The sequence below is a fragment of the Syngnathoides biaculeatus genome, chromosome 8, assembly GCF_019802595.1.
Source record: "Syngnathoides biaculeatus isolate LvHL_M chromosome 8, ASM1980259v1, whole genome shotgun sequence".
NCBI lineage: Eukaryota > Metazoa > Chordata > Actinopteri > Syngnathiformes > Syngnathidae > Syngnathoides > Syngnathoides biaculeatus.
This window is the reverse complement of record NC_084647.1, coordinates 15244774-15271832: the sequence shown is the minus strand read 5'-3', so window position 1 is coordinate 15271832 and position 27059 is coordinate 15244774. Positions and strand designations below refer to the sequence as shown.

Here is a 27059-nt window from a genome sequence, read left to right as displayed (position 1 = left end):
GATTAGAGCGTTGTCCTCACAGTTCTGAGGTTAGGTGCAAATCCAGGCCCCACCTGTGTGGAGTTTGCATGCTCTCCGCGTCCCTGCGTGGGTTTTCTCCCAATGAAAAACATGACACGCTGTGACGACAAGCCCAAAGGAAAAGAAGAAGAGGAAGACCTCCCACATCCTAAAAACATGCTCGAGTCAGAGACTCTAAATAGCCCTTCAGTATGAGTGTGAGTGCTTCCGTTGTCTGTCTCGATGTGCCCTGCAATTGGCTGGCAACCAGTTCAGGGTGTACCCTGCCTCTTGCCCGTTGATAGCTGGGATAGGGTCCAGCACTCCCGGGACCCTCGTGAGGATAAGCGAATGCAAACACGAGCAGCGCGCTATTGCATTCCCAGCACGGCCGCTGCGAATGCGTGACGATCACCGAGGGAGGCTTATCTAGTGTGAATACGTATGTTTGAGAAGGCCAATGGAAGGCGTTGTGAGAGGTCATGTGACTTGCTTATGCCGTTTGATTGGTAAACTGCACTAAAACGTCACAAGCGCATAAATTGGGTTGACCCAAGTAGGACCCATTGCGAAAGTTAAAATAGCAGTAGTTGAATTGTTGATATACAAGCAATAAAAAGTAGCAAGTGACATTTAGATCACAGTAATGGAGTAAGAATACAGTTACTTCTTAACAAATTCTGATTCTTTTGCGGAAGAACGAAGCCAGCCAAAGTTGTGAGTTCACAGGAATATCAGATGGCTTTAATCACAGCTAAAAAAAATAATCCAACCTTTGACAATGTTGCAACAGTGATGAGAGAGCTTTTGTGCTCCACCTCTCACTGCTATAGCTGTGAAAATAGTATTCACGGCAAGAGTATTCACCCCAACTGACTTGTCCTTGCGGATATTGTCCAAAGGCATGTTGTTTTTGTCAAGTTTAACATTGACATATTATTGGGATAGTCATAGTTGCGAGTTCCTTTTGCTTCAGACAATCAGGTTTGTCCTTCAGCATTTCTTTCACGGGCATTATTTCTCATCAGCAAAATCTGTCTTTGCCCTGACTTCATCTCACCCCAAATCCACGAGTCAAAATGACACATGTAATGTTAACATTAGTAATGAGCTTGGTTGCAAATCATAAACTGATGCATGTCCTAGCCACAAATGCCAGACATTTACAATATGAGACAGTCATACATTGCGTTAGGAGGATCACCAACAAATATAAATCACGCGGAACTGATGTGCGGTTGCACAGGAGACTCCTTTCAGAATGAGACCCAAAGGGGGTCTTTCATACGAGACATTGTACCATATTTCCATTCCTCAAATGCTCTCATTCTTAAACGATGACATGATATACAGCTACACATTCTGACAGTTTCCTTGAGCTTTTGGTGCATGGGAAAGTATTGCCCCTTCAGGAATGTCCTTCTGTGAGACGCTGAATATTGTTCGTATTAATAGAAACAATCAGACAACACAGCCTTTTAGATATATTTTTATTGCTTTATCTTACTATACATCTTAATGTGGTTGTGTGACTTTGAATGACTAAAAAGTCTTAGAACCCTTTCCTTCAGCACCAAAAGCAAATCCACCCACTTTCTTCTATTTTTGTCCCCTGTGTTCTGTTATCTATTTCTTGGCTCCCACACATGGTCTTTTCCGAAATAACACCTTTTGTTTTTTGTTTTCACCCAAAAGCCTGCCTTGAAAAAAAAAATGGTCTGTTTTAATATTGCCCTGTGACTGGCCAGGCAACCAGTTCAGGGTGTACTCCGCCTCTCGCCCGAATATAACCGTGATAGGATATAAGTCTGCAACCATTAGTGATAATAGTGAGGAATGGATGCATTCAATATTTTCCCCAAACAAAAAAGGCAAGTTGTAAAGTGCAGTTTTGTTAAGATCGCTGCATACAGGGGAGTCTTGGTTTACATATAGTCTGGTTAACAAACTAAAAATTACCTTGATTCTTGCATTCTTATTACCTTAATTTTTCTTATATATACACACACACATATATATATATATATATATATATATATATAAATTTTCTTAGCTGCTTATCCTCACAAGTGTCGCAGGGAGTGCTGAGTCTATCCCAGCTGTCAACGGGCAGGAGGCGGGGTACACCCTGAACTGGTTGCCATCCAATCAGGGCACATAGAGACAGACAACAGTTGCACTCACAATCACACCTAGGGTCAATTTAGAGTGTCCGAATAATGTTGCATGTTTTGCGGATGTGGGAGGAAACCAGAGTGCCCGGAGAAAACCCACACAGGCACGGGGAGAACCTGCAAACTCCACACAGGCGAGTCTGGGATTGAACCTGGGACCTCAGAACTATACTATATATAATTTTGTTTTTCGCCATTTTAAATGCTTTGTCTCTGTATTCAAATTATTTTAATCATGCAAAGCGCAATGAGTTTCCTTTTATATGAAATGTGCTATGTTTCTAAATTGGCTTTGCCATCTATGAAGAACACAAGTTACAAGTTTATATACAGTATATATATTTAAAAAAAATATAGATATAGACAGAGAGAAAGAGAGGGAGAGGGAGAGAGTACTAAATGGGTATAGATATACACATCCAGTTACACTCAGTGCATACATTTGAAGCCCATACAGGAATTATGGGTGAGTTCTGCAGAATAAAGTCTTGTAAGGCAAGCAGTTATTGCCTTAAATGAAAAAAATCCCACACACACAAAATCAACTGTGTTTGGCATGTTAGGACTATGGGACAATTTGTGGCTTCAGTGGTTTGCATGAGGGGTTGATGAGATTTAAAATGCACATAGCTTCATTTAGATTACATATTCACGGAACTGTATTATGAATTCCATTCACCCTTGTCTGATTGGGTTGATGGGTACAGTCAAATAGAAATTCACGTTTCAAATTGGTTCCATCATTTGGCTCAACATGTGTGTATTTTCCATTCACAAACACACAGGATGGACGCACGTGTACACACACACACACACACACACACACACACACGCATGCACACGCACTCCATCCAGCTTTCAGAGGTCATAAAATCAGGTGGCCTGAACAGTGTTGCTACTCTGTTACTGCCGTGTCTCAGTGACTTTTACCCGTATGTTTCTTTTAACTGGCCCTCTTAGCGCTGTGCTAACATGTTGCTTCTGTGTTACTGTCGCGTCACAGGCACAGTTTGGAAAGAAAAGCTAAGGTATAATATTAAAACTTTGAAAACTCCTCCTGTGTACAGTCTTTGTAAATATCTCATGCTTCAAGGTGGGCACACGCGGCTTATAGACAGGTGTAGTATATGTATTTACGAAATCGTTTCTCTTTTAAAAACGTAAAGGTGCGGCTTATAGCCCAGAAATAACAATAGTTCGGGGAAGGCGACTTAAAATAAATCGACATGAAATTTCTGACTTAAAAAAAAAAAAGCATATTTCTGCCAAAACCCATGCTTGGCACAGGTATTTATGGCAGACGGAGGCAGTGTTGGTCCAGTGATAAACCAAACCTTGCCAAAATCTTTTGCGGCAAAAACTCTTTTACAGTACATAAAATAGATGAATAGATGGGATTACAACACCACAATTCAAAGAAATTATTCAACCATAGACAAAACAAATTAGGTTTGTGTTTGTTTTTTAAAAAAAAAAATCATTTTAGAAGGTATTTGATACTAAAACCACAATGTTTTACCGACTCAATTGAAACCATATGGTATTTGTGTTGGGGGAGTTCTGTAACTGTGTAATTGAATTTCTGTAAAAAACACTGAGGCACCTTTTTTTTTTATTACTGGAAGCTGTGCCCTCCTGACGTGTTTCTTTTATTTCTTCATGAATATGTGCACATGAGCTTGTGTTTGTGTGATTGTTGCCTGCTCATGTCCAACACGAAAGGAAATCTGCTCCGTGACTTTTGAGCCAGACGATCATCAGTCATAAAAAAAAGGCGCATACGCGATTGCACTTGAAAGGAAAATGTTTCCCTCATGATTTTGTCCTGTCGTTCTCTACCTCTGCCGTGCTTCACACAACCCACCCGCCATAAACTGTTCCAAAATAAAATGTGGCCACAACATTCGGTACACATGTATAACAAGGACAGCATCAAAAAAGTTATTCTAACAAAATATAGTAACAATTGTGTTTTAACTGCTAGCGTCAGATGAGTATTATTCTAACAATACTTCTTTGGAATTCCTTCCCCTATTTCCTGTCAGGTGAAAGAAGAAAAAAAAAAAAAAAAAAACATCAAGCCCGCTGTGCATAGCAGCTTGCTAATGTGTAGTACAGAGACAATAAGGCGTGAAGTATTTCTCTGGGCCTCATTTATCAAACATTTGAACAATCAAATGTAAAATATTTGTGTGCTTTATAGGTTGTCGCTTTGTGAAGTTCAGTCGTATTAGTTGACGGGGAGACCTGCCCTGCCACGTTATATATGACACACAACCTGCTACGAGAAAAGCATCTGTGCTAATATTGCAACCTCTTTTTTTTTTTTTTTTTAAACGAAGTTTTCAATTTTCAGTCTCTGTATTGTTGATCGCTTCTCACTTAAATCCATAACTAACGTAAAGTTTAGTTCATCTGTGCTTACTGATGACCGAAACAAATATGCTATCCAGTACGTAAATTTTAACTTCAAAATCAATGCACGTGAATTCTGCACTTTCATGAACAGAAATAAATTATATGGCTCAGGTTTCAAGTGGCTTGATACAGAACAGATAGTGTACACGTTAAATATTTGAAAATTTGTGATGGAACAACAGGAAAGAAAATATTTTGGAGTACAGTGACATTCCTGAAATGTTTCACTGAACTGCTTTATTATGATATGAAATATTCTCTAGGGTTGCTGGTTCACACCACTGTTGTAGTCCCAGGACATCTAAAAACTGCTTCGAAGTGTGTGACTGTTGTGTTTGCAACTGTGATGGGATGAGTCAAAATGTAAGTGTAAAATATACGAGTATAATGTGAGATTTGTCAAGGTGTAAAAACAGAATTCGGTTATATATATGACATATTTCGCAGTCACTGAGATCATCGGTCACAATTGATTACAAAACCTCTCCTGACTAACAGCAATCGAAACAAGTTGCATGGAAACTGTGAAAATTCATTCCCTACATGAAATGGTTCAAATAACTGTTCATGTTCCAAAAATGAATTAGTTCAGGCCATAGTTCATCCTTCAACATTTTGAAACAAGCTCACTTCTTAGTTCATTTTTTCTCCCCACTGTGATGCTGACAGCCTATTAATGTCAAAATACCGGCATTTCATTTCAGCGTTGTTGCAACCCATTTTTTCCTCCGTAGTAGCCAGCAGCATCTTTCACCCTACAACCTAAAAAACATGAGAAAAAAACTTGTTGCTTGAATATTCCTATTTAAATGATGAATAAAACAAAAACAGGACTTTTGTCCTCAATGTGAAAACAAAAACACATCACACAATATGACAGGAACCATGATGAAAGGACTTTGAGAACTTTGCGTTCCTTGCTGACTATATTAACAAAATATTTGATCTTATTTATCCTACATATCGCAAACTAATGTAAATCCCATATTACGGCAGTGTGATCACATAATGTTTGAATCAAATTATCATGACAAATAATTCTCCCTGTAACTATGCTATACAATAATGTACTGCGTTGTAAAACAAGTAAAAAAAAAAAACACATTCACTGCCAATTATGCAGTGTCCCCGAATGCACCTTGCGCACACAGGCAGCTGCAATGTGCCTGCTGAATGTAAACATTAATGGGTGTTGCCAAACTAAGCGTTCATATCAAGGCCGGTATATGCCTAATGTGTTCAGACGAGTTTTGTCCTGGAAGTCCCCAGCAAAACCAGGCACTCTTTACTAAAAATGAACTTCGGATACCGTTCTTTGACACCGGAATGAACGCGTTCTCACTTAGGTTCATCTGACAGAAATGAAGTCTCTTCAGTTCAAAACATCAACTCGTTCATGAACTTTGGCTCTTAGAACTCCTTTCGGTACAACTCTGGGAACAAATGCATACTTGAGGAGAACAGGATCATGGAGGGAGGGATAATAAATGCTGACGACTCGTGAGGAGTTGAGAAAAGTGAAAGTCGAGGGAGAAAACATAATAGGAGAAAGGTACTATGAAGAAAAATGTAGAGAAAATGAATAAGAACATAAACAAGTCTCCAAGCTTCCTTCTGTTCCTTCAATCTCATATATAAATGTGGTGGCTCTTCTCCCCATACAAAACCCCAGCGGCAATTTAAAGAAAGTAGGCCAAAATGAAATACGGCCGCAATATCAAAACAACACTTCAGACACACAGCAGCCATACAAAGTAGTCCATAATCTTTGTGTGTGGAAGTGCACACATGAGCAAGGGAGGAAAACAATTGAGTTTGTGGAAGGTGCGGGTGCAATGGGGCATTATATGGGTCGCCAGGCAATTGTTTTATCAAGATTGAATGGAAAGTAGGATTTTAAATGAAATTTTACACTACTGAAATAGTTATAGAATCTATCACGCTGTTTCTTCCTCTTGCTGTTCCCCTCATGCACGTGCCCACACACAACCTACAGTGAAAACTCTTGCTCAGCCGCAGCCCCGCAACTCTCACCGGACTATAACCTTTAGGCCCCATCGAACCACACCATAGGGATTTAATCCCACGTAATCTGTCTGCGACATATGTGATAAACACGTTAGCTGAAGAATGACGCTTTGACCCAATTGGAGATGACGGCACAAGTGCGCCGGCAGTGGAAAATACCTGACCTAAATATTGTGACAAACTGATTCTGTGACTTCGTCTGACAACTATCCAGTTTGTCGACTGAAATTAGAAGACGATGGACACAAAATGCTTGGGAAATGACTGGATGAGATTCATGGTGTTTTCTGATATTAAACATTTATTCATTATTCAAGTACCTCCCAACTTCTTGGTTGCTACATGCTTGCTCATCTGGGGAAAAAAAAAAAAAAAAAAAATCACCAGTGGGAACACGGTTGCATCTTGTGTAAAGCTAAAACTTTTTGCCAAACTTGAGGAATAAACAGCTTCGATTTGTTTTGCGCTAAATTCTCAAGCATTTCAGAACCGGAATTGTTCAGTGTTCCGTCCCATTCTGTGGAGGACAGCCTGCTAAAATATGCTTTCACACACAGCTGGAAGTGCATTTTCGAGTTTGGAGTTAGCGAGTCAGTTGGCTGGGTACTCTTCACAAACTGCGCAAATACAGTATATAAAAGCATACATGATATGTGTTTTATAATGTTGTAATCTAACTAAATGTGCACGCCAGATGAACACCACGAGCCAGGTACATTATAGTGATTGAATGGGACCTGCTCCTCAAAATATCCTCATTTTATTTACAATACAACACTTGGTGACGTATGATTGTAAGATGATAGTCAAACCATCCAACATCAAATTCAGCGAATGCTTGGCCTGGCCATTTGCAAACAGCCTGTCTGAAGCAAGCCTTTTCCATACTTAAATTGGGGAAGTTGAGTGCCACAATCAGAGCAAAGTTAATTAATCTGGTGCGTTTTAATGAGAACACCGGTAATTTCAACGGCCAAGTGTAAAAGTCGAGTCAGAATACCTTGAAGAGGGACTTTCTGGGCATTTTCACCCCAATGACCATGAAACCAGATAAAAAGGACGTACAGGAATTATGAATAAATGAATGAATACATTATTTACTTCATTGCAGCGCTAAAAATAGTTTGACAGAGTCAGTAACTATGTTTGTGAAACTTTAAAGGCATACTGTAGTTTTCTCCCAAATTTTGTTCCCAAAGTTCTAAATCATATTCCGTTCAACTTTAAATTAAAGCCACCTAGTCATTCCATAGCTGTCAAAAAAAAAAAAAAATCAGTTTTTATTCACGGACTGTCACTAGCCGACCAAAAATAAAACCCACGATTCGCAAACACCGATGACAGATACCTGAATGACTTCTTTATTCACCCAATTTAACTTCTCCCAGTCATTGCCTATAAACCCATTATTTCATATTATTACCTGATTAAAGTGGTGTTCTGAAAAGACATAACCGGCTGTCTCTCATGCCCCGCGTTCATTCCCTCTGTTTCTCAGTTCACCGGCTCGCAAGTAACATCTCCCAACCTCTTGCTCCGTTGTTGTTCTCTTTTATAGCAATTAGGGGAGCTCCTGTCACAGGAGGACAAGCGCTCGATTACCGGTGGAGATGACCCACTCACGGGTTAATTTGGATTGGGTGTGTGTGCATTCGTTTGTCCGTGAGTACGGACAGTACGTGGCTGCGTTTTTAAGGCCGAGAGACCCAAACAATATATTTTCTCAGCTAGTGGAGGAGTGGTTTCGCATCGGATCCAAAATTTTGTACAAGCACCAAGTCCAACAAAAACAAAGTTGCTTTGTACATTTCACGGCCATGTGTGTGTATGTGCACATGCTCACATCTGGTTAAAGACATGGCTTTACATCGAGTAAACCTTACTGAAGGGTGGCGTATGCTAACTGTTTTGCTGTCTCCAACACAACAGCTGGAGCGATTCATCTCTGCAGGGATGCAGCTCTTCCCAAAAGGTTTTGCTTGCTCTATTGTGCAACCTTCAGAGCACGCTGCGGGTCAATTATGTGGTTACCCTGGTTCAAAGTTGTCAAGAGCCACTTCGTACACTCATTTGGGAAACGGGTTTCCCTGTAAGTCCTCCTTTCCCCCAGAACAACTCACCAACAGGTGGTGATGAGTTGATAGCGCCGGACTGAAAAAATAAACACTGCAAAAAAAAAAGTAACCAATCACAGTTCAACTTTTAGGTTTGGAAAAAAAAACATAACATGCCAACATGAAACTTTTTTTGGAATGTTGGGGACAAAATTATAAGATAGCCAAAATGCTAGCTCTTGCTAACTTAGTATATCTTAGAAACACAATATGCAACTTTCAGTGCATTCACACACTCAGACAAGCTTCACACGAGAAAACGGCTTTTAGTGTACTTATTTTAAAACATATTTCCAATTTATCTGAGAAATACTTAAGGTTAAGTAACAGAAATACTTCCGCTTCCCAGGCTACAGTCTACCTGGCCTGGCTTTCCCAAAAATCCCACGTTAGGTTAAAAGGCTTCATTTTTCTTCCGATCAAGGACATAAAATGTTTGAAAATATAAATGACGTAAAATTAGCTGTAATGTCAGCAAAATGCAACATTGGTAAACTTTTGTTAACAATTTCAACCTTGCGACCTCTGGCCAAGTCCACAATGCTTGTGCAAATCCCATTTGATTAAAGAACATCCTCAAAATAAAATGTTTAGATTCAATGCTCCACTGTACACAAAGAAAACACATTTACATCACTTGAAACAAGCAATCAAGTATTTTTCAACATGTCTGTACATTCATCCATTATTTTCCCACACTGACTGTCCTTGTCTAGGTCATGGAAAGCCGGAGCCTATCCCTGCTGACTTGGACAATGGGCGCTGTGCACCGCTCGCCAGTCAATCTCAGGACACATGTCTAGACCGACAACCATTCGCACTCACATTCAAACATATAAAGAAGTTAGAGTTTTCAATTACCAGTAACCCAACGTGCATGTTACGGGAATGTGAGAGAAAACCAAAGTATCTGCAGAAAACACATGCAAGCTCGGTGAGGACATTGGACTATCACACATAAAAGCTGGAGGTAATTGTCAAGACTAGAACCTCAGGACTGTGAGAGTGCCATGAGAGCACTGTGATGATTTTAAACAAAATAAGAAAAATTGTAATAGGCATTAATTGCACACTCTAAATTGCCCCTGGGTGTGATTGTGACTGTGAATGATTGTTTGTCTGTATGTGCCATGTGATTGGCTGGCGACCAGTTCAGGGTGTACCCTGCCTCCTGGCCGTCAATGTATTAAATTCTTTCTCCGCACTTCCTCAATTTTATTGCATTAAACATTAACAGCTACGCTATTCTCTTTGGCTTCAACTGGGCTTGCTTCCTCGTGGCTGGTTGCAGCCAATCAAACCTCAGAAAATCAGTCCACTGGTTCCACTGGATCTAATTGAGTTTGTTAGTTGTAACATATTGCTAGAGACATCCATCCGTCCATCTATTTTCTTTTGTCGCTTATCCTCACGAGGGTTGCAGAAATTACTGGAGCCTATCCCAGCTGTCCACGGGCAGGAGGCAGGATACACCCTGAACTGGTTGCCAGCCAATCGCAGGACACATGCAGACAAACAGCCGCACTCACAATCACACCCAGGGGCAATTTATAGTATCCAATTATTCCTGCATGTTTTTGCGATGTGGGAGGAAACCGGAGTGCTCGGAGGAAAACCACGCAGGCAGCGGGAGAACATGCAAACTTGATAGAGACATTTCACTAAAAAGAACAACAGCAAAAAAAAAAAAAAAAAAAAAAGGTGAATACAAAAATACAATTGCAGCTTTGGGGCTCATGTACATTATTCCAGACCAATCCATCTTGAAATAAGAAGAAAATAAATAAATGACAGTTTCTTATTAGGCTATTTAGGCATAGAAATATGGCAAGTGTGTTTTAATATTTTTCCTGGCCTTTTTTTCCCCGTTTACATCACTGTTCTAACATGTTTGTTCTGACATGCACTTCTGAGTTTGATGTTCCCAATGGAGCAGGCTGCCTTCTCATGGGCTGCGTTGTTTAAATATGTAAGTCAGTGCAGATGTGAAACGGCCACAGAGGCAGAAAAATATACTCCTTAAGGATTACTGATTCAATTTTTGGTGGAATCTTGGAACGTTCGGCAAAGTCATCAACAAGCTGGACTTCCTTCTAATAAAAGATAAATAAATAAAGTGGAATCCGGTCAGTACTTTTTTTTTTTTTTTTACTTCAACACCATTCTGGGGGAAATATAATACATGGATCAGGAAACAGGCTAAAAAAAAAAAAAAAACATTTAGAATACAACCGTTAGAATATTGCATATAATATTGAATTAAAAATCACACTGATACAATGTCTTGCATTTTTTTCTCAAATATTGTTTAGTTTGTTGTTATCAGTGTTTGTTCTATAATTATAATAACTATTATATTATTAGGGCTCCAGCACTACCGTGACCCTCATGAGGATAAGCGGATAGGAAAAATGGATGGATATCATATTATTATATTAACTATTAGTAAATATGGAGCCTGACAAAATAAAAAATAATGCACATATTATTATATGGTACTGTCCTTTCAAGCAGATACACACACACACACACAGGCAAAAACATTAGGAAGGAACACTTGCACATTCAAGTGCTATTCAAAATAATAAAAGTTGGAACAAAATATACCTTAAAAGGATGTGAATTTTTGATTGACACTGCCAATGAAGTATTTTGGAAATCCATGCAACCAACCAATTTGTATGTAAAGTATATCAATAACCAGAAGGGGTTATGAATAACACCTAGAGAAGTGATCATCTGGTTCCTTAGAACCCAGGAAACTGCAATAAAGGTCAATACTGTGAAGAGTAAGGCAGTCTTGTAGAATCACAACCACCAATGAATAAGAAATGGAAATAAAAAACTGCCTCCCCCCTTGGTTACAGGGTCAAAATGTTTAGTTTACTATGCTGTCACGATCGCATAGGTGATTACAGCACTACTACTTGTGAAATAACATAACAGTGGAGAGCAGCCACTGTCTGACTCTGGGAGGGGAGGAAATCCACAGACGCAGTACAGGGTCAGTGACTGCACGCCTTCCTCCTGTCAACAGCACTGTGTGTACGGTACTGATCCACTCCACGCAGATTCTAAGTGCAACTGAGCAGGTAAGACGTCACAGAATAATTTGCACATTAGTTGCTAATTAATTAAATAATTAATTAGATGCGGGGCGCAGGCTGCATTCAATGACGTCATTCATGTCACTGATTTGCGCTTTTTGCAGTTTGCTTCACGCGTGCGTGCGTGCAGAATGTCCGCTAAATCGGCGGAGAGTGGGGTGATCGCAACACGCAGCTGAGGGCAACATGGACTGGGCACGCGCGCGCGCACACGATCTGAACGTTTACTTGTGCGCATGTTGACGCGGGTTGCTCAACTCAAACATTTTACATCAGTCTCCAGAAAAGTTACCTCAGGTTTTTCTGTGATATCTTTCTTAGTTTGTAGTGCTTTTCATTTTTATTTCCCACCTTGCTAAAAAAAAAAAAAAAATATAGAACATTTGTAAAGAACTATAGAACTTTAGGACCCAAGTCCTATAGAATTTCTCTCAAAATTCATTTTGTGCTGTAGAAATTCTATAGAAAATCACAGCCAAAGTTCTACAGAGCAAGTTATTCTGTACAAATTCGATAGAATTCTATAAAATTTCTATTGACGATTTTTAGCAGGGCAGCTCTAGACTACAGTTATTAACATATTGATTTTCTCCAAAGACAAACGTCTGTTGCACAAATATGATCAATGCTCCTGTGTCGAACGATCCGGTGTGAATTTCATTAAAAAAATTATTTAAAAAACAAAACAAAGCAGAGTGTTTTTATCAGTACACTGGAGCCTGCAAATGCCTAAGAAATCAGTTAGTTACTTCCTACAACCTCCATTTTGTTAAAAACAATATAGAAACTTTTTTTTTTTTTTTAAACAACACAACTGTAATAAAATGTCTGACAAAAATCTATCTTCTAGGGCAGGGGTGTTCAGTCGATCGCGGGATGGCGTGCCAAAAAAAAAAAAAAGACGTCAGCCAATGTTCCCTCTAAACTGCACACATGTGCAATTGTACACTGCTGATGCAGTCTCTTCACAGATATTCTGCGTTGCGCGCACAAAAAAAAAGTGCAAATTGAAAGTATAACACACAGCTATTCAGTTGGAGGTATTTTGCAATGTGATTGAGGGAGGGATGACTGGTTGTTACATCCAATGGCACAATTCACATATGAACTGTAAAAATAGAAAAGAAGAAGCCACTGGTTTCTTTTAGGCAGCAAATGGAACTTTCTCGAAAAATGACTGCTGCACTCTCTTTTTCCTTGTTTACCTTACCCCTCGCCCCTTTAAGACGTACACTCATAATTACAAAAAAGTTACAGTACTTACCCAGCCCATCAATGTGAATTATAATGACAGCGTCCACCACTGCTGCTTTGGTTAGAAACACAGTCTTGCAACGTAGAGCAAAGACGAGCTAGACATGCTGCTTATGTTTACTTTCGATATTAATAGAGAAGGTTAAAAAAGAAATACTGTTGTTTTAAGATGCAATGACAGTCAGAGTACGTGAATAATCGAAGAAAAAATGGTTAAACTGGACGAGATTTTCTCTTTTCTGAGTGGGAAAGGTCTGGTCTGAAGCCAAAGTAGAAAGTGCAGGATGAGATGGTGTGTCATTTTAAAATTCCACCTTGGCACAGCCTGATCCAGGATGAAAGCACAGACAATACTGTGCACAACAAGCTAATACTGTATTTTAAATATAGGAGGCAACATAACATTAACCTTAAAACGGTTTGGGAGGATCATCATTAACCCCCAGCCCCCCCCAGCCTTCCCCGCAACATCATTGGGACGTCCTTTTCTAGGGGTCCTAAAAGACAAGCTAATATCTTTTACATCTCATGTTAATCCTTTGATACTTTCTGAACTAAAGTTCCACGAGATGTCATGCTTGCCAGCAGATCGAGCTCAAAACATTTTCCAAGTGTTGCAGCATGCAATATCTAATTTCCGACCTTGGGTATGTATGTGTCTGGTTCTGCCAGGATTTTCAATGGCGACATCGTCGGCACAGAAGAACTATGGTCTTCTCATGCTGCTTTCGATCCTGCCTCTGTCACTCACCATAGAAGACGACCTTATAGTAAACACTCGCAATGGGAAAGTGCAAGGAGTGGAGGTTCCTGTGCTCGGTGGCGATATCCGAGCCTTCCTTGGAATTCCATATGCAAAACCACCTCTTGGCAAACTGAGATTCAGAGCTCCGGAGCCTGTTGGAAGATGGGAGGGCATCCTAGAAGCTAGGAACTATGCAGATTCTTGCTACCAGGTTCCTGATACGTTCTACCCAGGTAGGAGATGCATTTTACACCCAGGCACCTCAGTCATCTGAATTCCCTTTCACAATCGCACCTTCTTTTCTTGGTCTATGGCAATGCCGGCTGCAAAAGAACATTTGGCAAGAGAGTGCATGGTGGATGGGAACATAGTAAACCATCATTTGCCACAAATATATACAGTGAAGAAAATAAGTATTTGAACAACCTGCTGTATTGCAAGTTCTCCCACTTAAAATCCTGGAGTGGTTTGAAATTTTCATCGTAAGTGCATGTCGACTGGGAGAGAGATCATCTAAAAAGAAAAATCCAGAAATCCCAATGTATGATTTTTTTAACGATTTATTTGTGACACAGCTGCAAAAAAAATTAAGTATTTGAAGACCTGTCTATCAGCTAGAATTCTGAATCTCAAAGACCTGTTAGTCCGCCTTTAAAAGTCCACCTCCACTCCATGTATTATACTGAATCACATGCACCTGTGTGAGGTCGTTAGCTGCATGAAGACACCTGTCCACCCCATACAATGAGTAAGACTCAAAACTTGTAACATGGCCAAGACACCAGAGACAAAATTGCAAAACTCCACATGGCTAGAAAGGGCTACGGAGAAATTGCCAAGCAGCTTGGTGATTAAAAGGTCCACAGTTGGAGCAATCATTAGAAAATGGAAGAAGCTAAATATGATGGTCAATCTCAACTGGAGTGGAGCCCCATGCAAGATATCAGCTCATGGGGTCTCAATGATCCTTAGAAATGTAAGGAATCAGCCCAGGACTACACGACAGGACTTGGTCAATGACCTGAAAAGAGCTGGGACCACAGTTTCCAAGGTTGGCAATACACTAAGACGTCATGGTTTGAAATCATGCATGACACGGAAGGTTCCCTGCTTAAACCACCACATGTCAAGGCCCATCTTAAATTTGCCAATTATACAGAGGAGTCATGGGAGAAAGCGTTGTGGTCAGAGGAGACCAAAATTGAACTTTTTGGTCATAATTCCACTAACTGTGTATGGAGGAAGAAGAATGATGAGTTCCATGCCAAGAACACCATCCCTACTGTGAAGCATGGGAGTGCTAGCGTCATGCTTTGGGGGTGTTTTCCTGCAAACGGGACAGAACAACTGCACTGCATTGAGGAGAGGATGACCGCGGCCATGTATTGTGAGATTGGGGGAACAACCATTTTCCTTCAGTCAGAGCATTGAAGATGGGTCATGGCTGGGTCTTTCAACATGACAATGACTCAAAGCACACAGCCAGGAAAACCAAGGAGTGGCTCTGTAAGAAGCATATCAAGACTCTGGCATCTCCAGACCTAAACCCAATAGAAAATCTTTGGCTCACTGGGAGCTGAAACGCCATGTTTCTCAACGACAGACAAGAAACCTGAAATCTAGAGATCTGTGTGGAGTAGTGGGCCAAAATCCCTCCTGCAATGTTTGCAAACCTGGTGAACAACTACAAGAAAAGTTTGACCTCTGTAATGGCAAACAAAGGCTACTGTCCCAAATATTAACATTGGTTTTCTCATGTGTTAAAATACATATTTGCAGCTGTATCACACGAATACATCGTTTAAAAAAAAACATACATTGTGATTTCTGGATTTTTCTTTTTAGATGATCTCTCTCACAGTGGACATGCACAGACGATGAAAATTTCAGACCCCTCCATGATTTCTAAGTGGAAGAACTTGCAATATAGCAGAGTGTTGAAACACTTATTTTCGTCACTGTTTATATATTTGGCTCTTTGACTATTTTGACAAATACAGTATGTTAATATTTTAAAACATCATAATAGTCAATTAGAAGGAAGTCAAACAAAGGCTACCAGCCTCACCGAGACATCGCTGGACAAAGTCAATATGAAATGTAAGATGGGGTAAAATATTGTTAAGAGTAGGAATAGGTATCTTTACTTACAGTAAGACTGTATATTTTCAGCTTTTTATTAGTGTTTTTTTTTTTTTATCTGCTGTAGGTGTGCAGTTTGACAAGTCAAGCCTCCTACTGTAGATGGAATGGGCCTGGGTCACAGACACGTTGCTATTTATAGACCCAACCACCTGTCAGAGATGGTTGTTTGGAAACAAGCAAATGCCCAAAAGATCTTCCAAATATAGATTTGAAAACAGGATTAGATATTCCGCTGGCAGAACCTACGCATGGCAGCTTTTTATAATACATGCTCATAAAATGAAGCACTTGAACTTATGACTAACAATGAAGCGCACCTCCGAAGATCTAAGAGAAGAGTGGCAACCCCTGTAGCGGTCTCTGAGTCACTCTCACGGTTCACTTGATGAATATAAGCTACTTTTTCCTGTCTTTTTTTTTTTAAATGCAGGTTTCAAGGGTTCAGAGATGTGGAACCCAAACACTTATCTGAGTGAGGACTGCCTATATTTAAATGTCTGGACCCCCTTTTCCAAAAATAGCCAGAGTCCACTGGCTCCTGTCCTTGTCTGGATCTATGGAGGTGGATTCATTTCAGGAACGTCATCTCTGGACCTTTATGATGGCCGTTACTTGAGTAAAGTTGAAGGTGTTGTTGTGGTATCAATGAATTACAGGTGAGGACATAAAGTGCAAACCTGATTAATTGAGAATTATTGACTGACCTATTGGTTGTTTCACATTTCATATAATGCACTGAGTTAAATCTGGGACCGAATCCTTCATAATTACAGTCACAATTGGCCTGTGAGTGACTTGACTTTTAACTGGGGCAGTGGTTTACCACCACTAACATTGAAATGCTATAGCGCAGTAGGCATGGATCATAATTAAAAATGTGTCCAATTTTTGGTCCCAACATTATAATTAATATTATGGTAAACCACTATTAGATTATCTACCGTTCAAACAGTAACACTGCACTTAAATATAGGAAGGACTAAAGGAAAAAATTAACTAAAATAGATTCAAGAAGGTGACATCAGCTGGTAAAGCGTTGGCCTCACAGTTCTGAGGATCTGGGTTCGATCCCGGCCCCGCCTGTGCGGAGTTTGCTTGTTCTCCCCATGCCTGCGTTGGTTATCTCCGGGCACTCTGGTTTCCTCCCACATCGCAAAAACATGCGACATTAATTGGACACTCGAAATTGCCCCTAGGTGTGATTGTGAGTGCGGCTGTTTGTCTCTATGTGCCCTACGATTGGGTGGCAACCAGTTCAGGGTGTACCCCGCCTCCTGCCCGTTAAGAGCTGGGATAGGCTCCAGCATTCCCCGCGACCCTTGTGAGGATAAGCGGCGAAGAAAATGGATGGATGAATAGATTAAAGAAAGGATTTTCCAATCAATTTATAAGGTTGTGTGAAAAAATGTAAATCATATGATGTTCAGGCTGTCTTTAAATTTACTTTGTGACTAACGTGTATCATGTATTAAAGATTAGGTCCTCTTGGTTTCTTGGCTTTGCCTGATGACAACATTCGGGGCAACGCAGGCCTCCTGGACCAACGTTTAGCCCTCCAGTGGGTAGCCAATAATATCGCCGCTTTTGGGGGGAATCCGTCACAGGTCAGCATTTGGATTTTAAGAAGGGCATATTCTCCTGTTTGTGTTATCACGGTCGACATACCCCGTGCTAGGTACACGCGTTCTCTCGTCAAGACTTCTGGACTAGGATTTGTATGAGGCATTACTGATTAAAGTCTGAGGCTGGCTTTAAATCACGGAGCATGGTGTTTTCCCCGAAACTTGGAATGCCATACAAATCATTTGGAAAATAACTTGGGTAGAAGATGTTCAGTCACTAGTGAGACCAGTGTCTAGTACTTTGAAAGAGCATGTTTTTTATATTTATATATATATATATATATATATATATATATATATTTCTTTATCAAATAAATCCAATGAAATAATGTAATCAGGAGACTGTGCTGAAGAGTGAAAGCATGTTTGGAGGTCTATTTACAGAAAGGGATGTGTGCTTGACATTCATGATCAAGAATGGCCGAACAAGCACCTTGTGCCAGAGACTGTGGGGGGTCAGTTTGCGACTGTGTGCTTCATGACTTGAGTGGAAGCCCAGCGCCTTCAAAAACAACAGCAACAACAAAAACCGCCAACCCACCACCTGCATATACGAAGGAGAACATTTCCTTGGTGAAAAAAAGTTCCCGCAGATCTTTTTCATCAATTAATAGCAGATAATAAGTCGCCCTTCAGCTACCGTTGTAACGCCATAGGGACACATTACGGCTGACGGGCAGTCGGTGAGCGTCGCGGACCAGGTCCGTCCCACACAATTAGCGCGAGACAGTCAGCCTCTGCCAGGCTATCGTAGATTTTCAACAGCAGTTAACAGAATTAAAACGTGCAATGCGTGGTTTCACCTTCACGGGGTGCCAGACGTAACTGCAGGACTTGGAGCGCGGGACAGGAAAAGTGCTTAAATCCATGGGAGAAGGCGCACAGCTGTGTGCAGATCCAAATCTGACAGAATACATCCATGTTTTGGATTGCTCATGAGGATGTGTAATTTACAGATTTTGAAATGATTCGCGTACACATGAGAATATGGCCCCATGGTGTTTAAGTTGTAAAGTTGTAATAACTAAGGTAATACAAACTGTTTCCTCGTGGTTTGATATTTTGCACAGGTCACAATTTTTGGGGAGAGTGCTGGCTCTGCGTCTGTTGGCTTCCACCTCCTCTCCCCAGGTAGTCAAGACCTCTTTCAAAGGGCTGTCATGCAGAGTGGTGCCCCGAATGCACCATGGGCCTCAGTCAGCAAGACAGTTGCCTATGAAAGGTAGCAAAAACTTTCCTCATATTTATTTTTTACTGTAAATGCACCATTGCTTTAGTTAGTGACCTAAAATGAAACATTTTTAAAGAGTGAAATTGTCTTCTTCTTCTTCTTTAACTTCCATCTTGTCCCGTGAGGAGTCGCCACAGCGTGTCATCCTTTTCCATCTAAGCCTATCTCGTGCATCTTCTTCTCTAACACCCACCATCCTCATGTCCTCCCTCACCACATCCATCAACCTTTTCTTTGGTCTTCCTCTCGCTCTTTTGCTTGGCAGCTCCATCCTCAGAACACTTCTACCAATGTACTTACTCTCTCACCTATGGACATATCCAAACCACCGAAGTCTGCACTCTCTTGTCTTGTCTCCAAAACATCCAACTTTGGCTGTCCTTCTAATGAGCTCCTTTCTAATCCTATCAAACCTTCTCACTCCGAGCGAGAACCTCAACATCTTCATTTCTGCTCCCTCAAGTTCTGCTTCCCGTTGTTTCTTCAGTGCCACCGTCACTAATCCGTACATCATGGCCGGCCTCACCACTGTTTTATAGACTTTGCCCTTCCGTCCTAGCGGAGACTCATCTGTCACATAGAACTCCAGACACCTCCCGCCAACTGTTCCACCCCACTTGGACCCCTTTCTTCACTTCCTTACAACACTCTCCATTGCTCTGTATTGTTGACCCCAAGTATTTGAAGTCGTCCACCCATGCCATCTCTTCTCCCTGGAGCTTCACTCCTCCTCCTCCGCCCCAGTCATTCATGCACATATATTCTGTTTCATTTCGGCTAATCTTCATTCCTCTCTTTTCCAGTGCGTGCCTCCATCTTTGTAATTGTTCCTCCACCTGCTCCCTCCTTTCACTGCAGATCACAATATCATCTGCAAACATCATGGTCCAAGGGGAATCCAGTCTAACCTCATCTGTCAGCCTATCCATTACCACCGCAAACAGGAAGGGGCTCAGGGTGGATCCCTGATGCAGTCCCACCTCCATCTTAAATTCTACTGACACACCTACAGCACATATCACCACTGTTCTCATACATGTACCTGTACTATACTATGTACTACTCTACTAAAGAGTGAAATTTTATCATGCATAATCCCGACTGCAACTCAGCGCACCATTTTGAGAATCTGAACCTGGTGTGTTAAAGTTACATAGTCCTGTTGTTGCTTTACCATCCAGGTCCACGATGCTGGCAACGTTATTGGGGTGTCCTACAACTTCGACAGCTCACCAGGTCATCTGTTTACAGAAGATTGATCCTAACGTGATAACCGAAAAACAATTTGACGTTCTCACAAAGCCTACAATAATGCCGTTCACTTTCGTCCCTGTAGTGGACGGGTACTTCCTCCCTGATGAAGTTGAAGTAGGTCCGATTCACACATGCTCATTTATATTCAACTTTTACACAAAGACTGTATGTTGAGCATTAGTCGTCGATTTTAAGTTCATATCCTGATTCGAGTCCATTGATGCTCTCTGTTAATGAGCATAATGTGGAGAAAAAAAAAATAACTGGAGAATTCATCTTCTGAAACATGCGTACATGTTCCACCAGGGAAAAGAGATTTCATGCTTTGAAGTTGTTGGAGCTACAAAAACACTCATTAATGAACAATAGTCATATGAAGTGGAATAACTTTCTGCATAAATGATCTGTAGAAACCAGATGAAACATAAACAAGCACTTTTGTTTTTCATCTGTACACCATCCTCAGAGGAATTATCTTCAAAGTTACCAGTTAACCAGCGCTGACCTTCATCAGTAATTCAGTTACAAAAAAATGTATTCAGGATGTATCAGACATCAACTAAAGTGCAACCTTTTCTTAGTTCATATACTGTAAAATTGATAAAATTGATAAAAACAAAAGACTGACAGAGTAAAAGGCAAAATATGTATTGTAAGAAAAAAAAAAAAACCTCTCTCGCTACAGGTGTTGCTGCAAAGTAATACACTTCCAAAGAAGGACGTGTTGTTTGGATTAAACCGGGATGAAGGCACATACTTTTTAGTTTATGGGATGCCAGGATTTAGCAACACTGGTGAGAGTCTCATCACCAGGAAGGAGTTCATGGAAGGAGTGCGGCTGGCAATGGCGGACGTCGACGCTGTCGTAGAAGAAGGAGCAGTTTTTCACTACACCGATTGGACGGATGAGCATAACAGGATGAAAAGTCGTGACTCCCTGGGGAATCTGGTTGGAGACAGATTTTTTGTTTGTCCTTTATTAGACTTTGCTCACAGGTAAGTACAAGATATTCAGTTGTATTAATGTGGGTCAAATTAAGATGTTTAGCTCGTCTGTCTCATCAGACTTTCTTGCTTTGCAACTGACTGTGCAGCCCTAGCATCCGCTTAATTTTTTAGTTTTCGTAGTTTAGAAACATGAATACTAGGTTTAACTAAGATTGAATGCGAATATGAATGTTTGTCATTGTGTTGTCTGTGAGTTACTGGTTTCCGCTCCTGAGCGTACCCCGCCTCTCTCCTCAAGTCACTTTGCATAAGCTTCAGTCACCTGTGATCCTGAAGACAATATGCAGTATCGAACACATATGCTGTTTAAAGAGGGCTGTTGTTAAAAATCAGCCAATGACTGGGAACAAAAAAAATCTGAAGAAAAGTGATATGCCATTAGTCATTCTCACAGAAAGCAGTATTCTATTTTGCAACTTTATTTCTTTAATGACTTACAAGTTGAATTACCCTTTGTTTTCACCCCCAGGTACTCACATCAGGGCGGTAAAATGTTCCTATATTCCTTCGACCACCGGTCTTCCAGAAATCCTTGGCCGGCATGGATGGGTATTTTACATGGTTATGAGATTGAGTTTGTGTTCGGAATGCCGCTGGATGTAACCTTGGGATACACAAAGACTGAAGTGAACATGACCAGGAAATTTCTGAAACACTGGGCCAACTTCGCAAGGACGGGGTACGCATAATCAAATACATAACGGATGCAATGATTCTGTGAACTTCCATTGCCACACACATATTTCATCAGTCACAGTGCATTCTGCTCCACTCAAACATTTCTGAAAGAATGGATTGTTCTAAAAACAACCACAATGAACCACCCATGCAGATTGTAACAATGTGTAAAATGTCTTCCCTCTTGGTTATTGCCCAATCAGTCGCAGCTTCGACAGCAACAATTCAGACCACACAAAGTTAGACTGCAGCAACGGATACGGAGTTCATCTTATTTCGTGACTCTTTTATTGGGAACTGCTATTGAGAATTAGGTGAAATACTGTATGAATTTTTCAAGCTGCAAGCAAGATTTGAATACAGCCTCGATTCACTAATTCTCCACCCCTCGAATTCTCTGCCCAGAGACACACTCCTCACCAACGTGCACCGCACACCTCCCCTTACCTACTAACATTGCAAATGAACCGGGCCCACTATCTGATATCTCATATCAATCTGATATTGAAAATATGCCCTGCATCCTTTATCAAAGCAACATTAATCCACACCAAAGATTTTTGTCTTTAAATTTTCATCCTTTTTAGTACACCACGCAAGTGGTTTTTACATTTTATCCATCCATGAGCTGCCCTTTAAAGTCTTAAGGGCTTATTCTTCCGTGCAGACCAACCCGAACGCTGCCCTGTCCCTAGTTGTGATAAAGTTACAGAAAAAAAAAAAAAAACATACACTCAACCTTTCCGAGGTTCAATCAAATAGGATTAAGAACAATACTAAGCTTTAGCCACAGCTGCTATGCTAGTATGACCTTGTAACGAACTGTTACCAAAGCATTTGATGTTATTGGTTTGAAGTTAAATATTTTGGGGGAAGTGTACAATCAATTAAAAATCAAAAGAGATTTTACACTTCTGATACACAAATTCTTTTGTGTCACATTCAGTTCCTGAGTTCTCGGCACTTTAGTAAAGCACTTCCTGTTTACCCTGTTTTTTTTTTTTTTTCCCTCATGGAATGTCCATTTCCCTCTTTTTCACCTTTCTAGTTCCTTCACTGTGCTTTTAGTTGGTGGCAAATGAAGGATGGATATTTTTGTATTTTCCGGAGTTCTTTACTGTTGCACCATTGGTCCCACTGATTTAAGGACTGGCGCACTGCGAGTTTCTGCGTGTACACCAGAAAATGATTGACAATTCCTCTATCACACGGAACACATCCATCCATCCATTTTCTTAGCCACTTATCCTCACAAGGGAGTGCTTTAGGCTATCCCAGCTGTCATCAGGCAAGGGGGCAGGGTACACCCTGAACTGGTTGCCAGTCAATCGCAGAGGACATAGAGACAGTCGCACTCACAATCACACCTCGGGGGCAAATTAGAGTGTCCAATTAATGTTGAATTTTTTTGGGACGTGGGAGGAAACCGGAGTGCCCGGAGAAAATCCATGCAAGCATGGGGAAAACTGCAAACTCCACACAGGCGGATCCGGGATCGAACCCAGGACCTCAGAACTGTGAGGCCAACGCTTTCTAGCTGACCCACTGTACCAGAACACATTAAGATATTAATTACAATCAAATAATAGGCATTAAACAAGGCCATAGAGAGTTAAGTTTAATACTATCGGGTCATGCATGTATAAATATAGAAATGAGTTAGCTTGTGTCAGCGTAAGTTTCCCTTATAATTTTGTGTCTGTGTGCACATGATGTTTGTGGGTCTGTGTGTGTGTGTGTGTGTGTGTGGAATCTCGTCATTTCTTCCATTCAGGAATCCAGAAATTGATGGTGTCGCATGGCCCTTGTTCACCTCTGAACACCAAGAGTATGTCACGCTCAACTCCAACCTTCCAGAAAAAAGACGCATGCTGAGAGCCAAAGAGTGTCACTTGTGGAATAAAGTCATGCCACGAATACAGAAGCTTTCAGGTAGGACCATTTTAACCATCTAGCAGCACACAGACTTTTGAAACACATCGCAGGAGGAGACTCAACAAAAACACACTTACTTGGGAGAAAATGTGCATCTAATTGGGCATTATGTGTTTGTGTCTTTGCCCACAGATGATCTACAGGCGTGTATGACTGCAAAAGGCACAAACCTCCACTATAGTTGCACATTCCTCATTATTTCATTGTTTGTCATGTTATTCTTTTTGTAAGTGGAGTCCAGCTTGATTGTCAGATGCTCATATACCAAACAGAGGGGAAGTACTCATATTACCCACTCTGTGCTGGTTATGGACAAGATGGCAGCCTGCTTCCTGAGCCTTGAGCAAGGAAGCCCACCCCCTCACAACTGACAACTCTACCTTGCCTGAATGCCCACATAATCTATTTGTGCATGTGTGTGGACCGTGTTCATGAGTAATGCTTGCACCCCAAAAAAAAAAAAAAAAAAAAAAAAAGTCCACCAGAGCTAATGGATTTTCTCTTTATGAGATATATCAGTGCAGTACGGCTTCCCCTCAATCACTCAAGTTTTACTTTACGTCCGTGTTTGGGTGGAGCAATATAATAACAAAACTTATACAATACAATACAATTAAATACAATAAAAATAACACTGAAATACAATATTATATATTGAGCATTTTAAGCTATGTTAGTCATTGCAATGCAATGACGATGCTTTCGAGTTTTTGCTGGTCCTCACAGTTCCCGTGTCAAATTCTGAACGCAAAATCATCTCTCATTAGATTTATAACTTTTTAGGTCTTATCGTAATTTGTGATGATTCCCCCCCCCCCCCCATCTTAAATGGCACCAAGATGGCTGAGGCAGCTACGTCAAAAAAGGTAGGGAAACATTTCCCGTCAGAGTAATTTGGCAGGTGATCATCAAACCTTCAAGGAATAAATTTGCTATATGATTAGAAGGAAAACTTCTGGAATGATACCAATCAACTGACTTAATTAACTCGGAGGGAACACTCACTGCTGAATACATCTTTTAAAATGTATTTTTGTTGTTGTTGTTTCTTCCGAATTGGGGTGGTGAAAATTATGTTTGCAGTGATTAATTTGTGTGAGGAGTTGCATGTTTTTCAGTATGTCCGGTGTTTACATTTTTGACCTGAATGATTCATTCATTCAAACACACTGCCCCTAACCAAGTCGTGTAAACATAATAAAAAAATAAATGGTAAGACCTGAAGGACATGTTAAGTAACAAAGTATAAAATCTGGATATTTCTATTTCTCCTATGCGCAGCTTTGCTGTTTTATATTTATGAGGTTTATGAGAATTTGAGGTTCTGAATGCACTGAGGACAAAGCGCTCTGTCTTACTGTTTATCAAACCAAAGTGTATTTTCAATTATTCGTAACATCAGGGAATATTTGTATTTTTACTAATGCATGTATTATTAATATGTTGATTAATAAAGTAATGGTATCAGACATAAATAGTCTTAATCCTTATTAGTTAACAATAAAATGCTGGTTGAAAAGAACATATTCATACATCCACTCATTTTCTTTGACACTTATCCTCACGAGGGTCGTGAGAGGTGCTGGAGCCTATCCCAGCTGTCAATGGGGAGGAGGCGGGGTACACCCTGAACTCGTTGCCAGCCAATCGCAGGGCACATCGAGACAAACAACCGCACTTACAATCACACCTAGGGGCAATTTAGAATGTCCAATTAATGTTGCATGTTTTGGGGATGTGGGAGGAAACAGGAGTGTCTGGAGAAAACCCACGCAGGCACGGGGAGAACATGCAAACTCCACACAGGCGGGGCTGGGATCGAACCGGGCCGGGTCCTCAGAACTGTGAGGCCAACACTTTACCAGCTGACCCACCGTGCCGCCCAGAACATATTAATTCTCTCTTAAATGTATAACTTCAGTGTTTCTTATTAAATTGTTTCTTTTTGATTTCATAACATATTACTGCTAAACTATATCGACACCGTTCAATCACAAAGATGAGAGACAGAAGGAGAAGTTTGAGGGAAAGTAAGGAGACCCTACCATATCGAGCAGATGGTCCACACGCCCCCCCATCCTTAAAAATCTATTTGCATATCTGTCCAAAAAAAATGATGACAACGCTATTCAATTCTACAATTGAATTGTATACTTAAAGTACGTTTCATTATTGTTTTTCTGTTATTTTCATTTACTTCCTGTTTCTGGTGTCAGTCTGTCAAAAGCCTTATGGTGCCTTAAGTTATCCATCCATCCATTTTCTTAGCCACTTATCCTCACAAGGGTCACGGGGCAAGCTGGAGCCTATCCCAGCTGTCAACGGGCAGGGTACACCCTGAAATGGTGGCCAGCCAATTGCACGGCACATCGAGACAAACAGTCGCACTCATAATCACACCTAGGGACAATTTAGAGTGGCACGGGGAGAACATGCAAACCCTGGTCCTCAGACCTCTGAGGTCCACGCTTTCCAGCTGATCCACTGTGCCGCCTGCCCTAAGTTAGTTTTACAAAAATCCTTTAGTATACATGACTGGTGAGTTTTGGAAAGCATATTTATTTATATTTTGGGTTGGGGAAGGCGGGAGGTGGAGGTGGGACTGTAAAAGAAATTAAGAAGAATTTTCCAGGATTGTACCCTATGTATGGTAAGTGGTTAGTGGATACCCCATCAAATTCTATTCAAACAAAAAAAAATAAAAAATAGGAGCGTTATATTTTAAAAAAAAAAAATAATAAAAAAAAAAACACTGCCTGTGGTTTGTTATTTTGACTCGACACTGGCTGGGCTTCTTCCGAATGGCACTTTGAGACATCAAGGTTGAGCGGTGATCATCACGTTTTGAAAGAGACACTTTGGTTAATTAGGGACACCTCCCACGTGTCTACGGAAATGAGCATTTACGAAGTTAAGATGGAACACCTTGTCAAAGGCAATGGCCGTGGACATTACAAAAGATGACCGAAATTATTGCTCCATTCAAGAAGACACGCAAGGGTAATTCAAGAAGAGCAAGCGTCAGTCATTTATCTTGTAATATTATGTTACTCGTGCTGTTTAAAAGGCAAAAATGAGCAAAATTACAAGATTAGTAACTTGACTAATAACTAGTAATTTACTTTGTCAGTTATATATTTAAGACTGTCGCATACAGTGCAGAATTATGGTGCCCCCGTGTCGTTTGTCCCATGTTTTCTGTTAAGTGCTCTTGCAACCACGATTTTGATTCATTGCTCTTTATTCAAATGCATTCTTTGGATTATCTGAAGTATAAAGTTATACATGTTAGAAGTAGGGGGAACAGTGTAGCAAGTGGTTAGACCGTTAGCCTCAAAGTTCTGAG

General features: G+C 40.6%; 1 protein-coding gene and 1 long non-coding RNA gene across 2 annotated transcripts in view; one reads left to right on the top strand and one right to left on the bottom strand.

Annotated features, from left to right (window-relative positions):
* LOC133504649 (uncharacterized) overlaps nt 1-27059 on the bottom strand; it is a 31910-nt gene that overhangs the window by 3590 nt on the left and 1261 nt on the right. The window contains exons 2-3 of the long non-coding RNA XR_009796042.1: nt 21578-21704; nt 20850-21038 (exon numbers count right to left, since the gene is read on the bottom strand). This is a non-coding gene — a long non-coding RNA (uncharacterized LOC133504649). The remainder of the gene's footprint in view (nt 1-20849; nt 21039-21577; nt 21705-27059) is intronic.
* On the top strand, nt 11732-25585 carry LOC133504648 (acetylcholinesterase-like). The gene is made up of 10 exons (XM_061827121.1): nt 11732-11826; nt 13768-14073; nt 16416-16641; nt 17460-17589; nt 18678-18829; nt 20020-20206; nt 20778-21088; nt 21570-21779; nt 23553-23710; nt 23846-25585. The coding sequence occupies exons 2-10, from the start codon at nt 13776-13778 to the stop codon at nt 23941-23943; spliced, it is 1770 nt and encodes a 589-aa protein (XP_061683105.1). The 5' UTR covers nt 11732-11826; nt 13768-13775; the 3' UTR covers nt 23944-25585.

Bases quoted from the DNA above. Each gene is read 5' to 3' on its own strand.
- LOC133504648 (XM_061827121.1), top strand. From the start codon at position 13,776: ATGGCGACATCGTCGGCACAGAAGAACTATGGTCTTCTCATGCTGCTT. The intron at 16,642-17,459 runs GTGAGGACATAA...CATGTATTAAAG, and splicing joins GTGGTATCAATGAATTACAG to ATTAGGTCCTCTTGGTTTCT. The intron at 18,830-20,019 runs GTAGCAAAAACT...TTTACCATCCAG, and splicing joins AAGACAGTTGCCTATGAAAG to GTCCACGATGCTGGCAACGT.